Source organism: Manacus candei, unplaced genomic scaffold (genome assembly GCF_025592945.1).
Source record: "Manacus candei isolate 608988 ecotype Guabito, Panama unplaced genomic scaffold, ASM2559294v1 h1tg000060l, whole genome shotgun sequence".
NCBI classification, from domain to species: domain Eukaryota; kingdom Metazoa; phylum Chordata; class Aves; order Passeriformes; family Pipridae; genus Manacus; species Manacus candei.
Genome location: NW_026138108.1, coordinates 3,710,380 through 3,726,672, shown reverse-complemented (window position 1 = coordinate 3,726,672; position 16,293 = coordinate 3,710,380). Strand labels below are relative to the sequence as shown.

General features: G+C 61.3%; 1 protein-coding gene across 1 annotated transcript in view; it reads right to left on the bottom strand.

Moving 5' to 3' along the window:
• Nucleotides 1-16,293, bottom strand: part of LOC127478534 (mucin-5AC-like) — a 52,275-nt gene that overhangs the window by 12,830 nt on the left and 23,152 nt on the right. Inside the window, exon 30 of the mRNA XM_051804401.1 lies at nt 22-16,239. Within this exon, the coding sequence (XP_051660361.1) occupies nt 22-16,239 (16,218 nt within the window). The remainder of the gene's footprint in view (nt 1-21; nt 16,240-16,293) is intronic.

Here is a 16,293-nt window from a genome sequence, read left to right as displayed (position 1 = left end):
CTAAAAAAACAGAAAACTAACCAGGTGAAAAAATAGAGTCGCCAATCTTGCAGAAACATGGCGTTGTTAAAATTGGAGATGGAGTCCTGGTCCAGAAAGGTTCACTTCTGGTATTGGTGGTGGTGGGGCTGGTGGTGGGGCTTACGCAGTTGTAGTTGGGGGTGCAGCAGAGGACGCGTATCCTGTAGTTGAGGCACATCTTGAATTTTCCAGTCTGGTCCTCGTTCTTGCACACCAGTCCATAGTGGACGTCGCACTGCACGACCTGCCCCACCTGTTGGATGGGAACGTCGGGGTAGTCCTCGGCCCGGCACTCGATCTCCTTTGGACGCTGGCAGACGCGCTTCCCGGCGGCCCGGATGTGCTGGTAGGTTTCGAAGTCTCCCTGGTTGGGCCCGGCGGAGGGGAAGTCGACGTCGAACCATTCGCTCCAGGTGCAGACTTCGGGTTCACAGGGGGTGGTGGATGTGGTGGAGCTCACGGTGGGAGTGGCTGTGGGAGGCGTTGGCGTGGGGCTGGTGGTGGTGGTGGAAGTGGACGTGGTTTCTGAGGAGGTGGGCAGCGTGGTGGAAGAGTGGAAGGTGGAGGTGGAGGTCGTGACTGAGGTGGAGGTTGGCAGCGTGCTGCTTGCCGTGGGCCTGCTGGTGGTGGTGGTGATGGGGCTGGTGGTGGGGCTGGTGGTGGGGCTTACGCAGTTGTAGTTGGGGGTGCAGCAGAGGACGCGTATCCTGTAGTTGAGGCACATCTTGAATTTTCCAGTCTGGTCCTCGTTCTTGCACACCAGTCCATAGTGGACGTCGCACTGCACGACCTGCCCCACCTGTTGGATGGGAACGTCGGGGTAGTCCTCGGCCCGGCACTCGATCTCCTTTGGACGCTGGCAGACGCGCTTCCCGGCGGCCCGGATGTGCTGGTAGGTTTCGAAGTCTCCCTGGTTGGGCCCGGCGGAGGGGAAGTCGACGTCGAACCATTCGCTCCAGGTGCAGACTTCGGGTTCACAGGGGGTGGTGGATGTGGTGGAGCTCACGGTGGGAGTGGCTGTGGGAGGCGTTGGCGTGGGGCTGGTGGTGGTGGTGGAAGTGGACGTGGTTTCTGAGGAGGTGGGCAGCGTGGTGGAAGAGTGGAAGGTGGAGGTGGAGGTCGTGACTGAGGTGGAGGTTGGCAGCGTGCTGCTTGCCGTGGGCCTGCTGGTGGTGGTGGTGATGGGGCTGGTGGTGGGGCTGGTGGTGGGGCTTACGCAGTTGTAGTTGGGGGTGCAGCAGAGGACGCGTATCCTGTAGTTGAGGCACATCTTGAATTTTCCAGTCTGGTCCTCGTTCTTGCACACCAGTCCATAGTGGACGTCGCACTGCACGACCTGCCCCACCTGTTGGATGGGAACGTCGGGGTAGTCCTCGGCCCGGCACTCGATCTCCTTTGGACGCTGGCAGACGCGCTTCCCGGCGGCCCGGATGTGCTGGTAGGTTTCGAAGTCTCCCTGGTTGGGCCCGGCGGAGGGGAAGTCGACGTCGAACCATTCGCTCCAGGTGCAGACTTCGGGTTCACAGGGGGTGGTGGATGTGGTGGAGCTCACGGTGGGAGTGGCTGTGGGAGGCGTTGGGGTGGGGCTGGTGGTGGTGGTGGAAGTGGACGTGGTTTCTGAGGAGGTGGGCAGCGTGGTGGAAGAGTGGAAGGTGGAGGTGGAGGTCGTGACTGAGGTGGAGGTTGGCAGCGTGCTGCTTGCCGTGGGCCTGCTGGTGGTGGTGGTGATGGGGCTGGTGGTGGGGCTGGTGGTGGGGCTTACGCAGTTGTAGTTGGGGGTGCAGCAGAGGACGCGTATCCTGTAGTTGAGGCACATCTTGAATTTTCCAGTCTGGTCCTCGTTCTTGCACACCAGTCCATAGTGGACGTCGCACTGCACGACCTGCCCCACCTGTTGGATGGGAACGTCGGGGTAGTCCTCGGCCCGGCACTCGATCTCCTTTGGACGCTGGCAGACGCGCTTCCCGGCGGCCCGGATGTGCTGGTAGGTTTCGAAGTCTCCCTGGTTGGGCCCGGCGGAGGGGAAGTCAACGTCGAACCATTCGCTCCAGGTGCAGACTTCGGGTTCACAGGGGGTGGTGGATGTGGTGGAGCTCACGGTGGGAGTGGCTGTGGGAGGCGTTGGGGTGGGGCTGGTGGTGGTGGTGGAAGTGGACGTGGTTTCTGAGGAGGTGGGCAGCGTGGTGGAAGAGTGGAAGGTGGAGGTGGAGGTCGTGACTGAGGTGGAGGTTGGCAGCGTGCTGCTTGCCGTGGGCCTGCTGGTGGTGGTGGTGATGGGGCTGGTGGTGGGGCTGGTGGTGGGGCTTACGCAGTTGTAGTTGGGGGTGCAGCAGAGGACGCGTATCCTGTAGTTGAGGCACATCTTGAATTTTCCAGTCTGGTCCTCGTTCTTGCACACCAGTCCATAGTGGACGTCGCACTGCACGACCTGCCCCACCTGTTGGATGGGAACGTCGGGGTAGTCCTCGGCCCGGCACTCGATCTCCTTTGGACGCTGGCAGACGCGCTTCCCGGCGGCCCGGATGTGCTGGTAGGTTTCGAAGTCTCCCTGGTTGGGCCCGGCGGAGGGGAAGTCGACGTCGAACCATTCGCTCCAGGTGCAGACTTCGGGTTCACAGGGGGTGGTGGATGTGGTGGAGCTCACGGTGGGAGTGGCTGTGGGTGGCGTTGGCGTGGGGCTGGTGGTGGTGGTGGAAGTGGACGTGGTTTCTGAGGAGGTGGGCAGCGTGGTGGAAGAGTGGAAGGTGGAGGTGGAGGTCGTGACTGAGGTGGAGGTTGGCAGCGTGCTGCTTGCCGTGGGCCTGCTGGTGGTGGTGGTGATGGGGCTGGTGGTGGGGCTGGTGGTGGGGCTTACGCAGTTGTAGTTGGGGGTGCAGCAGAGGACGCGTATCCTGTAGTTGAGGCACATCTTGAATTTTCCAGTCTGGTCCTCGTTCTTGCACACCAGTCCATAGTGGACGTCGCACTGCACGACCTGCCCCACCTGTTGGATGGGAACGTCGGGGTAGTCCTCGGCCCGGCACTCGATCTCCTTTGGACGCTGGCAGACGCGCTTCCCGGCGGCCCGGATGTGCTGGTAGGTTTCGAAGTCTCCCTGGTTGGGCCCGGCGGAGGGGAAGTCGACGTCGAACCATTCGCTCCAGGTGCAGACTTCGGGTTCACAGGGGGTGGTGGATGTGGTGGAGCTCACGGTGGGAGTGGCTGTGGGAGGCGTTGGCGTGGGGCTGGTGGTGGTGGTGGAAGTGGACGTGGTTTCTGAGGAGGTGGGCAGCGTGGTGGAAGAGTGGAAGGTGGAGGTGGAGGTCGTGACTGAGGTGGAGGTTGGCAGCGTGCTGCTTGCCGTGGGCCTGCTGGTGGTGGTGGTGATGGGGCTGGTGGTGGGGCTGGTGGTGGGGCTTACGCAGTTGTAGTTGGGGGTGCAGCAGAGGACGCGTATCCTGTAGTTGAGGCACATCTTGAATTTTCCAGTCTGGTCCTCGTTCTTGCACACCAGTCCATAGTGGACGTCGCACTGCACGACCTGCCCCACCTGTTGGATGGGAACGTCGGGGTAGTCCTCGGCCCGGCACTCGATCTCCTTTGGACGCTGGCAGACGCGCTTCCCGGCGGCCCGGATGTGCTGGTAGGTTTCGAAGTCTCCCTGGTTGGGCCCGGCGGAGGGGAAGTCGACGTCGAACCATTCGCTCCAGGTGCAGACTTCGGGTTCACAGGGGGTGGTGGATGTGGTGGAGCTCACGGTGGGAGTGGCTGTGGGAGGCGTTGGCGTGGGGCTGGTGGTGGTGGTGGAAGTGGACGTGGTTTCTGAGGAGGTGGGCAGCGTGGTGGAAGAGTGGAAGGTGGAGGTGGAGGTCGTGACTGAGGTGGAGGTTGGCAGCGTGCTGCTTGCCGTGGGCCTGCTGGTGGTGGTGGTGATGGGGCTGGTGGTGGGGCTGGTGGTGGGGCTTACGCAGTTGTAGTTGGGGGTGCAGCAGAGGACGCGTATCCTGTAGTTGAGGCACATCTTGAATTTTCCAGTCTGGTCCTCGTTCTTGCACACCAGTCCATAGTGGACGTCGCACTGCACGACCTGCCCCACCTGTTGGATGGGAACGTCGGGGTAGTCCTCGGCCCGGCACTCGATCTCCTTTGGACGCTGGCAGACGCGCTTCCCGGCGGCCCGGATGTGCTGGTAGGTTTCGAAGTCTCCCTGGTTGGGCCCGGCGGAGGGGAAGTCGACGTCGAACCATTCGCTCCAGGTGCAGACTTCGGGTTCACAGGGGGTGGTGGATGTGGTGGAGCTCACGGTGGGAGTGGCTGTGGGAGGCGTTGGCGTGGGGCTGGTGGTGGTGGTGGAAGTGGACGTGGTTTCTGAGGAGGTGGGCAGCGTGGTGGAAGAGTGGAAGGTGGAGGTGGAGGTCGTGACTGAGGTGGAGGTTGGCAGCGTGCTGCTTGCCGTGGGCCTGCTGGTGGTGGTGGTGATGGGGCTGGTGGTGGGGCTGGTGGTGGGGCTTACGCAGTTGTAGTTGGGGGTGCAGCAGAGGACGCGTATCCTGTAGTTGAGGCACATCTTGAATTTTCCAGTCTGGTCCTCGTTCTTGCACACCAGTCCATAGTGGACGTCGCACTGCACGACCTGCCCCACCTGTTGGATGGGAACGTCGGGGTAGTCCTCGGCCCGGCACTCGATCTCCTTTGGACGCTGGCAGACGCGCTTCCCGGCGGCCCGGATGTGCTGGTAGGTTTCGAAGTCTCCCTGGTTGGGCCCGGCGGAGGGGAAGTCGACGTCGAACCATTCGCTCCAGGTGCAGACTTCGGGTTCACAGGGGGTGGTGGATGTGGTGGAGCTCACGGTGGGAGTGGCTGTGGGTGGCGTTGGGGTGGGGCTGGTGGTGGTGGTGGAAGTGGACGTGGTTTCTGAGGAGGTGGGCAGCGTGGTGGAAGAGTGGAAGGTGGAGGTGGAGGTCGTGACTGAGGTGGAGGTTGGCAGCGTGCTGCTTGCCGTGGGCCTGCTGGTGGTGGTGGTGATGGGGCTGGTGGTGGGGCTGGTGGTGGGGCTTACGCAGTTGTAGTTGGGGGTGCAGCAGAGGACGCGTATCCTGTAGTTGAGGCACATCTTGAATTTTCCAGTCTGGTCCTCGTTCTTGCACACCAGTCCATAGTGGACGTCGCACTGCACGACCTGCCCCACCTGTTGGATGGGAACGTCGGGGTAGTCCTCGGCCCGGCACTCGATCTCCTTTGGACGCTGGCAGACGCGCTTCCCGGCGGCCCGGATGTGCTGGTAGGTTTCGAAGTCTCCCTGGTTGGGCCCGGCGGAGGGGAAGTCGACGTTGAACCATTCGCTCCAGGTGCAGACTTCGGGTTCACAGGGGGTGGTGGATGTGGTGGAGCTCACGGTGGGAGTGGCTGTGGGAGGCGTTGGCGTGGGGCTGGTGGTGGTGGTGGAAGTGGACGTGGTTTCTGAGGAGGTGGGCAGCGTGGTGGAAGAGTGGAAGGTGGAGGTGGAGGTCGTGACTGAGGTGGAGGTTGGCAGCGTGCTGCTTGCCGTGGGCCTGCTGGTGGTGGTGGTGATGGGGCTGGTGGTGGGGCTGGTGGTGGGGCTTACGCAGTTGTAGTTGGGGGTGCAGCAGAGGACGCGTATCCTGTAGTTGAGGCACATCTTGAATTTTCCAGTCTGGTCCTCGTTCTTGCACACCAGTCCATAGTGGACGTCGCACTGCACGACCTGCCCCACCTGTTGGATGGGAACGTCGGGGTAGTCCTCGGCCCGGCACTCGATCTCCTTTGGACGCTGGCAGACGCGCTTCCCGGCGGCCCGGATGTGCTGGTAGGTTTCGAAGTCTCCCTGGTTGGGCCCGGCGGAGGGGAAGTCGACGTCGAACCATTCGCTCCAGGTGCAGACTTCGGGTTCACAGGGGGTGGTGGATGTGGTGGAGCTCACGGTGGGAGTGGCTGTGGGAGGCGTTGGCGTGGGGCTGGTGGTGGTGGTGGAAGTGGACGTGGTTTCTGAGGAGGTGGGCAGCGTGGTGGAAGAGTGGAAGGTGGAGGTGGAGGTCGTGACTGAGGTGGAGGTTGGCAGCGTGCTGCTTGCCGTGGGCCTGCTGGTGGTGGTGGTGATGGGGCTGGTGGTGGGGCTGGTGGTGGGGCTTACGCAGTTGTAGTTGGGGGTGCAGCAGAGGACGCGTATCCTGTAGTTGAGGCACATCTTGAATTTTCCAGTCTGGTCCTCGTTCTTGCACACCAGTCCATAGTGGACGTCGCACTGCACGACCTGCCCCACCTGTTGGATGGGAACGTCGGGGTAGTCCTCGGCCCGGCACTCGATCTCCTTTGGACGCTGGCAGACGCGCTTCCCGGCGGCCCGGATGTGCTGGTAGGTTTCGAAGTCTCCCTGGTTGGGCCCGGCGGAGGGGAAGTCGACGTCGAACCATTCGCTCCAGGTGCAGACTTCGGGTTCACAGGGGGTGGTGGATGTGGTGGAGCTCACGGTGGGAGTGGCTGTGGGAGGCGTTGGCGTGGGGCTGGTGGTGGTGGTGGAAGTGGACGTGGTTTCTGAGGAGGTGGGCAGCGTGGTGGAAGAGTGGAAGGTGGAGGTGGAGGTCGTGACTGAGGTGGAGGTTGGCAGCGTGCTGCTTGCCGTGGGCCTGCTGGTGGTGGTGGTGATGGGGCTGGTGGTGGGGCTGGTGGTGGGGCTTACGCAGTTGTAGTTGGGGGTGCAGCAGAGGACGCGTATCCTGTAGTTGAGGCACATCTTGAATTTTCCAGTCTGGTCCTCGTTCTTGCACACCAGTCCATAGTGGACGTCGCACTGCACGACCTGCCCCACCTGTTGGATGGGAACGTCGGGGTAGTCCTCGGCCCGGCACTCGATCTCCTTTGGACGCTGGCAGACGCGCTTCCCGGCGGCCCGGATGTGCTGGTAGGTTTCGAAGTCTCCCTGGTTGGGCCCGGCGGAGGGGAAGTCGACGTCGAACCATTCGCTCCAGGTGCAGACTTCGGGTTCACAGGGGGTGGTGGATGTGGTGGAGCTCACGGTGGGAGTGGCTGTGGGAGGCGTTGGGGTGGGGCTGGTGGTGGTGGTGGAAGTGGACGTGGTTTCTGAGGAGGTGGGCAGCGTGGTGGAAGAGTGGAAGGTGGAGGTGGAGGTCGTGACTGAGGTGGAGGTTGGCAGCGTGCTGCTTGCCGTGGGCCTGCTGGTGGTGGTGGTGATGGGGCTGGTGGTGGGGCTTACGCAGTTGTAGTTGGGGGTGCAGCAGAGGACGCGTATCCTGTAGTTGAGGCACATCTTGAATTTTCCAGTCTGGTCCTCGTTCTTGCACACCAGTCCATAGTGGACGTCGCACTGCACGACCTGCCCCACCTGTTGGATGGGAACGTCGGGGTAGTCCTCGGCCCGGCACTCGATCTCCTTTGGACGCTGGCAGACGCGCTTCCCGGCGGCCCGGATGTGCTGGTAGGTTTCGAAGTCTCCCTGGTTGGGCCCGGCGGAGGGGAAGTCGACGTCGAACCATTCGCTCCAGGTGCAGACTTCGGGTTCACAGGGGGTGGTGGATGTGGTGGAGCTCACGGTGGGAGTGGCTGTGGGAGGCGTTGGCGTGGGGCTGGTGGTGGTGGTGGAAGTGGACGTGGTTTCTGAGGAGGTGGGCAGCGTGGTGGAAGAGTGGAAGGTGGAGGTGGAGGTCGTGACTGAGGTGGAGGTTGGCAGCGTGCTGCTTGCCGTGGGCCTGCTGGTGGTGGTGGTGATGGGGCTGGTGGTGGGGCTGGTGGTGGGGCTTACGCAGTTGTAGTTGGGGGTGCAGCAGAGGACGCGTATCCTGTAGTTGAGGCACATCTTGAATTTTCCAGTCTGGTCCTCGTTCTTGCACACCAGTCCATAGTGGACGTCGCACTGCACGACCTGCCCCACCTGTTGGATGGGAACGTCGGGGTAGTCCTCGGCCCGGCACTCGATCTCCTTTGGACGCTGGCAGACGCGCTTCCCGGCGGCCCGGATGTGCTGGTAGGTTTCGAAGTCTCCCTGGTTGGGCCCGGCGGAGGGGAAGTCGACGTCGAACCATTCGCTCCAGGTGCAGACTTCGGGTTCACAGGGGGTGGTGGATGTGGTGGAGCTCACGGTGGGAGTGGCTGTGGGAGGCGTTGGGGTGGGGCTGGTGGTGGTGGTGGAAGTGGACGTGGTTTCTGAGGAGGTGGGCAGCGTGGTGGAAGAGTGGAAGGTGGAGGTGGAGGTCGTGACTGAGGTGGAGGTTGGCAGCGTGCTGCTTGCCGTGGGCCTGCTGGTGGTGGTGGTGATGGGGCTGGTGGTGGGGCTGGTGGTGGGGCTTACGCAGTTGTAGTTGGGGGTGCAGCAGAGGACGCGTATCCTGTAGTTGAGGCACATCTTGAATTTTCCAGTCTGGTCCTCGTTCTTGCACACCAGTCCATAGTGGACGTCGCACTGCACGACCTGCCCCACCTGTTGGATGGGAACGTCGGGGTAGTCCTCGGCCCGGCACTCGATCTCCTTTGGACGCTGGCAGACGCGCTTCCCGGCGGCCCGGATGTGCTGGTAGGTTTCGAAGTCTCCCTGGTTGGGCCCGGCGGAGGGGAAGTCAACGTCGAACCATTCGCTCCAGGTGCAGACTTCGGGTTCACAGGGGGTGGTGGATGTGGTGGAGCTCACGGTGGGAGTGGCTGTGGGAGGCGTTGGGGTGGGGCTGGTGGTGGTGGTGGAAGTGGACGTGGTTTCTGAGGAGGTGGGCAGCGTGGTGGAAGAGTGGAAGGTGGAGGTGGAGGTCGTGACTGAGGTGGAGGTTGGCAGCGTGCTGCTTGCCGTGGGCCTGCTGGTGGTGGTGGTGATGGGGCTGGTGGTGGGGCTGGTGGTGGGGCTTACGCAGTTGTAGTTGGGGGTGCAGCAGAGGACGCGTATCCTGTAGTTGAGGCACATCTTGAATTTTCCAGTCTGGTCCTCGTTCTTGCACACCAGTCCATAGTGGACGTCGCACTGCACGACCTGCCCCACCTGTTGGATGGGAACGTCGGGGTAGTCCTCGGCCCGGCACTCGATCTCCTTTGGACGCTGGCAGACGCGCTTCCCGGCGGCCCGGATGTGCTGGTAGGTTTCGAAGTCTCCCTGGTTGGGCCCGGCGGAGGGGAAGTCGACGTCGAACCATTCGCTCCAGGTGCAGACTTCGGGTTCACAGGGGGTGGTGGATGTGGTGGAGCTCACGGTGGGAGTGGCTGTGGGAGGCGTTGGCGTGGGGCTGGTGGTGGTGGTGGAAGTGGACGTGGTTTCTGAGGAGGTGGGCAGCGTGGTGGAAGAGTGGAAGGTGGAGGTGGAGGTCGTGACTGAGGTGGAGGTTGGCAGCGTGCTGCTTGCCGTGGGCCTGCTGGTGGTGGTGGTGATGGGGCTGGTGGTGGGGCTGGTGGTGGGGCTTACGCAGTTGTAGTTGGGGGTGCAGCAGAGGACGCGTATCCTGTAGTTGAGGCACATCTTGAATTTTCCAGTCTGGTCCTCGTTCTTGCACACCAGTCCATAGTGGACGTCGCACTGCACGACCTGCCCCACCTGTTGGATGGGAACGTCGGGGTAGTCCTCGGCCCGGCACTCGATCTCCTTTGGACGCTGGCAGACGCGCTTCCCGGCGGCCCGGATGTGCTGGTAGGTTTCGAAGTCTCCCTGGTTGGGCCCGGCGGAGGGGAAGTCGACGTCGAACCATTCGCTCCAGGTGCAGACTTCGGGTTCACAGGGGGTGGTGGATGTGGTGGAGCTCACGGTGGGAGTGGCTGTGGGAGGCGTTGGGGTGGGGCTGGTGGTGGTGGTGGAAGTGGACGTGGTTTCTGAGGAGGTGGGCAGCGTGGTGGAAGAGTGGAAGGTGGAGGTGGAGGTCGTGACTGAGGTGGAGGTTGGCAGCGTGCTGCTTGCCGTGGGCCTGCTGGTGGTGGTGGTGATGGGGCTGGTGGTGGGGCTGGTGGTGGGGCTTACGCAGTTGTAGTTGGGGGTGCAGCAGAGGACGCGTATCCTGTAGTTGAGGCACATCTTGAATTTTCCAGTCTGGTCCTCGTTCTTGCACACCAGTCCATAGTGGACGTCGCACTGCACGACCTGCCCCACCTGTTGGATGGGAACGTCGGGGTAGTCCTCGGCCCGGCACTCGATCTCCTTTGGACGCTGGCAGACGCGCTTCCCGGCGGCCCGGATGTGCTGGTAGGTTTCGAAGTCTCCCTGGTTGGGCCCGGCGGAGGGGAAGTCAACGTCGAACCATTCGCTCCAGGTGCAGACTTCGGGTTCACAGGGGGTGGTGGATGTGGTGGAGCTCACGGTGGGAGTGGCTGTGGGAGGCGTTGGCGTGGGGCTGGTGGTGGTGGTGGAAGTGGACGTGGTTTCTGAGGAGGTGGGCAGCGTGGTGGAAGAGTGGAAGGTGGAGGTGGAGGTCGTGACTGAGGTGGAGGTTGGCAGCGTGCTGCTTGCCGTGGGCCTGCTGGTGGTGGTGGTGATGGGGCTGGTGGTGGGGCTGGTGGTGGGGCTTACGCAGTTGTAGTTGGGGGTGCAGCAGAGGACGCGTATCCTGTAGTTGAGGCACATCTTGAATTTTCCAGTCTGGTCCTCGTTCTTGCACACCAGTCCATAGTGGACGTCGCACTGCACGACCTGCCCCACCTGTTGGATGGGAACGTCGGGGTAGTCCTCGGCCCGGCACTCGATCTCCTTTGGACGCTGGCAGACGCGCTTCCCGGCGGCCCGGATGTGCTGGTAGGTTTCGAAGTCTCCCTGGTTGGGCCCGGCGGAGGGGAAGTCGACGTCGAACCATTCGCTCCAGGTGCAGACTTCGGGTTCACAGGGGGTGGTGGATGTGGTGGAGCTCACGGTGGGAGTGGCTGTGGGAGGCGTTGGCGTGGGGCTGGTGGTGGTGGTGGAAGTGGACGTGGTTTCTGAGGAGGTGGGCAGCGTGGTGGAAGAGTGGAAGGTGGAGGTGGAGGTCGTGACTGAGGTGGAGGTTGGCAGCGTGCTGCTTGCCGTGGGCCTGCTGGTGGTGGTGGTGATGGGGCTGGTGGTGGGGCTGGTGGTGGGGCTTACGCAGTTGTAGTTGGGGGTGCAGCAGAGGACGCGTATCCTGTAGTTGAGGCACATCTTGAATTTTCCAGTCTGGTCCTCGTTCTTGCACACCAGTCCATAGTGGACGTCGCACTGCACGACCTGCCCCACCTGTTGGATGGGAACGTCGGGGTAGTCCTCGGCCCGGCACTCGATCTCCTTTGGACGCTGGCAGACGCGCTTCCCGGCGGCCCGGATGTGCTGGTAGGTTTCGAAGTCTCCCTGGTTGGGCCCGGCGGAGGGGAAGTCGACGTCGAACCATTCGCTCCAGGTGCAGACTTCGGGTTCACAGGGGGTGGTGGATGTGGTGGAGCTCACGGTGGGAGTGGCTGTGGGAGGCGTTGGCGTGGGGCTGGTGGTGGTGGTGGAAGTGGACGTGGTTTCTGAGGAGGTGGGCAGCGTGGTGGAAGAGTGGAAGGTGGAGGTGGAGGTCGTGACTGAGGTGGAGGTTGGCAGCGTGCTGCTTGCCGTGGGCCTGCTGGTGGTGGTGGTGATGGGGCTGGTGGTGGGGCTGGTGGTGGGGCTTACGCAGTTGTAGTTGGGGGTGCAGCAGAGGACGCGTATCCTGTAGTTGAGGCACATCTTGAATTTTCCAGTCTGGTCCTCGTTCTTGCACACCAGTCCATAGTGGACGTCGCACTGCACGACCTGCCCCACCTGTTGGATGGGAACGTCGGGGTAGTCCTCGGCCCGGCACTCGATCTCCTTTGGACGCTGGCAGACGCGCTTCCCGGCGGCCCGGATGTGCTGGTAGGTTTCGAAGTCTCCCTGGTTGGGCCCGGCGGAGGGGAAGTCGACGTCGAACCATTCGCTCCAGGTGCAGACTTCGGGTTCACAGGGGGTGGTGGATGTGGTGGAGCTCACGGTGGGAGTGGCTGTGGGAGGCGTTGGCGTGGGGCTGGTGGTGGTGGTGGAAGTGGACGTGGTTTCTGAGGAGGTGGGCAGCGTGGTGGAAGAGTGGAAGGTGGAGGTGGAGGTCGTGACTGAGGTGGAGGTTGGCAGCGTGCTGCTTGCCGTGGGCCTGCTGGTGGTGGTGGTGATGGGGCTGGTGGTGGGGCTGGTGGTGGGGCTTACGCAGTTGTAGTTGGGGGTGCAGCAGAGGACGCGTATCCTGTAGTTGAGGCACATCTTGAATTTTCCAGTCTGGTCCTCGTTCTTGCACACCAGTCCATAGTGGACGTCGCACTGCACGACCTGCCCCACCTGTTGGATGGGAACGTCGGGGTAGTCCTCGGCCCGGCACTCGATCTCCTTTGGACGCTGGCAGACGCGCTTCCCGGCGGCCCGGATGTGCTGGTAGGTTTCGAAGTCTCCCTGGTTGGGCCCGGCGGAGGGGAAGTCGACGTCGAACCATTCGCTCCAGGTGCAGACTTCGGGTTCACAGGGGGTGGTGGATGTGGTGGAGCTCACGGTGGGAGTGGCTGTGGGAGGCGTTGGGGTGGGGCTGGTGGTGGTGGTGGAAGTGGACGTGGTTTCTGAGGAGGTGGGCAGCGTGGTGGAAGAGTGGAAGGTGGAGGTGGAGGTCGTGACTGAGGTGGAGGTTGGCAGCGTGCTGCTTGCCGTGGGCCTGCTGGTGGTGGTGGTGATGGGGCTGGTGGTGGGGCTGGTGGTGGGGCTTACGCAGTTGTAGTTGGGGGTGCAGCAGAGGACGCGTATCCTGTAGTTGAGGCACATCTTGAATTTTCCAGTCTGGTCCTCGTTCTTGCACACCAGTCCATAGTGGACGTCGCACTGCACGACCTGCCCCACCTGTTGGATGGGAACGTCGGGGTAGTCCTCGGCCCGGCACTCGATCTCCTTTGGACGCTGGCAGACGCGCTTCCCGGCGGCCCGGATGTGCTGGTAGGTTTCGAAGTCTCCCTGGTTGGGCCCGGCGGAGGGGAAGTCGACGTCGAACCATTCGCTCCAGGTGCAGACTTCGGGTTCACAGGGGGTGGTGGATGTGGTGGAGCTCACGGTGGGAGTGGCTGTGGGAGGCGTTGGCGTGGGGCTGGTGGTGGTGGTGGAAGTGGACGTGGTTTCTGAGGAGGTGGGCAGCGTGGTGGAAGAGTGGAAGGTGGAGGTGGAGGTCGTGACTGAGGTGGAGGTTGGCAGCGTGCTGCTTGCCGTGGGCCTGCTGGTGGTGGTGGTGATGGGGCTGGTGGTGGGGCTGGTGGTGGGGCTTACGCAGTTGTAGTTGGGGGTGCAGCAGAGGACGCGTATCCTGTAGTTGAGGCACATCTTGAATTTTCCAGTCTGGTCCTCGTTCTTGCACACCAGTCCATAGTGGACGTCGCACTGCACGACCTGCCCCACCTGTTGGATGGGAACGTCGGGGTAGTCCTCGGCCCGGCACTCGATCTCCTTTGGACGCTGGCAGACGCGCTTCCCGGCGGCCCGGATGTGCTGGTAGGTTTCGAAGTCTCCCTGGTTGGGCCCGGCGGAGGGGAAGTCGACGTCGAACCATTCGCTCCAGGTGCAGACTTCGGGTTCACAGGGGGTGGTGGATGTGGTGGAGCTCACGGTGGGAGTGGCTGTGGGAGGCGTTGGCGTGGGGCTGGTGGTGGTGGTGGAAGTGGACGTGGTTTCTGAGGAGGTGGGCAGCGTGGTGGAAGAGTGGAAGGTGGAGGTGGAGGTCGTGACTGAGGTGGAGGTTGGCAGCGTGCTGCTTGCCGTGGGCCTGCTGGTGGTGGTGGTGATGGGGCTGGTGGTGGGGCTGGTGGTGGGGCTTACGCAGTTGTAGTTGGGGGTGCAGCAGAGGACGCGTATCCTGTAGTTGAGGCACATCTTGAATTTTCCAGTCTGGTCCTCGTTCTTGCACACCAGTCCATAGTGGACGTCGCACTGCACGACCTGCCCCACCTGTTGGATGGGAACGTCGGGGTAGTCCTCGGCCCGGCACTCGATCTCCTTTGGACGCTGGCAGACGCGCTTCCCGGCGGCCCGGATGTGCTGGTAGGTTTCGAAGTCTCCCTGGTTGGGCCCGGCGGAGGGGAAGTCGACGTCGAACCATTCGCTCCAGGTGCAGACTTCGGGTTCACAGGGGGTGGTGGATGTGGTGGAGCTCACGGTGGGAGTGGCTGTGGGAGGCGTTGGGGTGGGGCTGGTGGTGGTGGTGGAAGTGGACGTGGTTTCTGAGGAGGTGGGCAGCGTGGTGGAAGAGTGGAAGGTGGAGGTGGAGGTCGTGACTGAGGTGGAGGTTGGCAGCGTGCTGCTTGCCGTGGGCCTGCTGGTGGTGGTGGTGATGGGGCTGGTGGTGGGGCTGGTGGTGGGGCTTACGCAGTTGTAGTTGGGGGTGCAGCAGAGGACGCGTATCCTGTAGTTGAGGCACATCTTGAATTTTCCAGTCTGGTCCTCGTTCTTGCACACCAGTCCATAGTGGACGTCGCACTGCACGACCTGCCCCACCTGTTGGATGGGAACGTCGGGGTAGTCCTCGGCCCGGCACTCGATCTCCTTTGGACGCTGGCAGACGCGCTTCCCGGCGGCCCGGATGTGCTGGTAGGTTTCGAAGTCTCCCTGGTTGGGCCCAGCGGAGGGGAAGTCGACGTCGAACCATTCGCTCCAGGTGCAGACTTCGGGTTCACAGGGGGTGGTGGATGTGGTGGAGCTCACGGTGGGAGTGGCTGTGGGAGGCGTTGGCGTGGGGCTGGTGGTGGTGGTGGAAGTGGACGTGGTTTCTGAGGAGGTGGGCAGCGTGGCGGAAGAGTGGAAGGTGGAGGTGGAGGTCGTGACTGAGGTGGAGGTTGGCAGCGTGCTGCTTGCCGTGGGCCTGCTGGTGGTGGTGGTGATGGGGCTGGTGGTGGGGCTGGTGGTGGGGCTTACGCAGTTGTAGTTGGGGGTGCAGCAGAGGACGCGTATCCTGTAGTTGAGGCACATCTTGAATTTTCCAGTCTGGTCCTCGTTCTTGCACACCAGTCCATAGTGGACGTCGCACTGCACGACCTGCCCCACCTGTTGGATGGGAACGTCGGGGTAGTCCTCGGCCCGGCACTCGATCTCCTTTGGACGCTGGCAGACGCGCTTCCCGGCGGCCCGGATGTGCTGGTAGGTTTCGAAGTCTCCCTGGTTGGGCCCGGCGGAGGGGAAGTCGACGTCGAACCATTCGCTCCAGGTGCAGACTTCGGGTTCACAGGGGGTGGTTACCATAGTAGTGGTGGTGGTCTGGGATCCAGTGGTTTTTGTAGTTGTCATTGTGAAGTGTGTTGTGGTAGTGGCAGGAGTTGTTTCTTTTTGAGTTTGTGTTGTTGGTTTTGTTGTGTTTCTGGTAATAATGTGATCTGTTTGTGGTTGATATGTTTCTGGTGGTGTTGTCTTGTGTTTTGTTATCAAGTGTGGCGTTGTTGATACTTCTGTGGGTGTTGTACTGAATCGTGTTGAAGTAAGTGTAGTTGGTTCTGTTGTTTTTTCAGTACTAATACTTTCAGTGGTTGTTTGGCATGGTACTGTTATATTTTCACAGCATTTAAATCTTAATTCATAATTATAGCAAATGGGCGGCAACTGGTCTTTATTGTAACATTTCAAGCCTTCTTCTGTATTGCACAGGATGTTTTGCTCCAGGAGAGGATATGGTGTGTTAGGAAACCTCACTGCTCTGCATTCCACATCCCTTCTGTTAGCACAGACTTTGTATCCTTTTTTTTTAATGTTCTCAATGGTGTCGAAATCTCCATCATCATAACCAGACCCTGGATAACTGACATCATACCATCTGGACCAGTAACATTCTTCTTTAAAGCAAAGAGAAGGTGTTGAAGGAAAGGTGGTGACTGGTCTTGTCATTATGGTTGTGGTTGTTTCTTCAGATGTTGAATGTATCAATGTTGTACTTTCAGAAGTTGTAGAGACTGGATATGTTGAGGAAGAACATGGTACAAAAACACAGCATAGGACTCTGATCTCATAGTTGTTGCACATTGTTGAAATTTGGTCTTTGTTGTAACATATAAGCCCAGCTGTTGTACTGCATTCTACTTTTTGGCCAAGGTCTTTCAGTGGTATATCAGGGAATTTTTCTGCTCTGCATTGAATATCCCGTGGAGCTTTACAAACTTCATAACCTTTAGCTCTTAAATCACTGAAGGTTTCAAAATCTCCACCATCATAGCCAGGGGTTGGCAGACTGCCATCATACCATTCTGACCACTCACAGACTTCATGAACACATACTGATGTGGTTGGTGACACTGCAAAGGAGAAAAGGAAGAGACCATGAAACTTAAAATAAATTCCTGTAGATA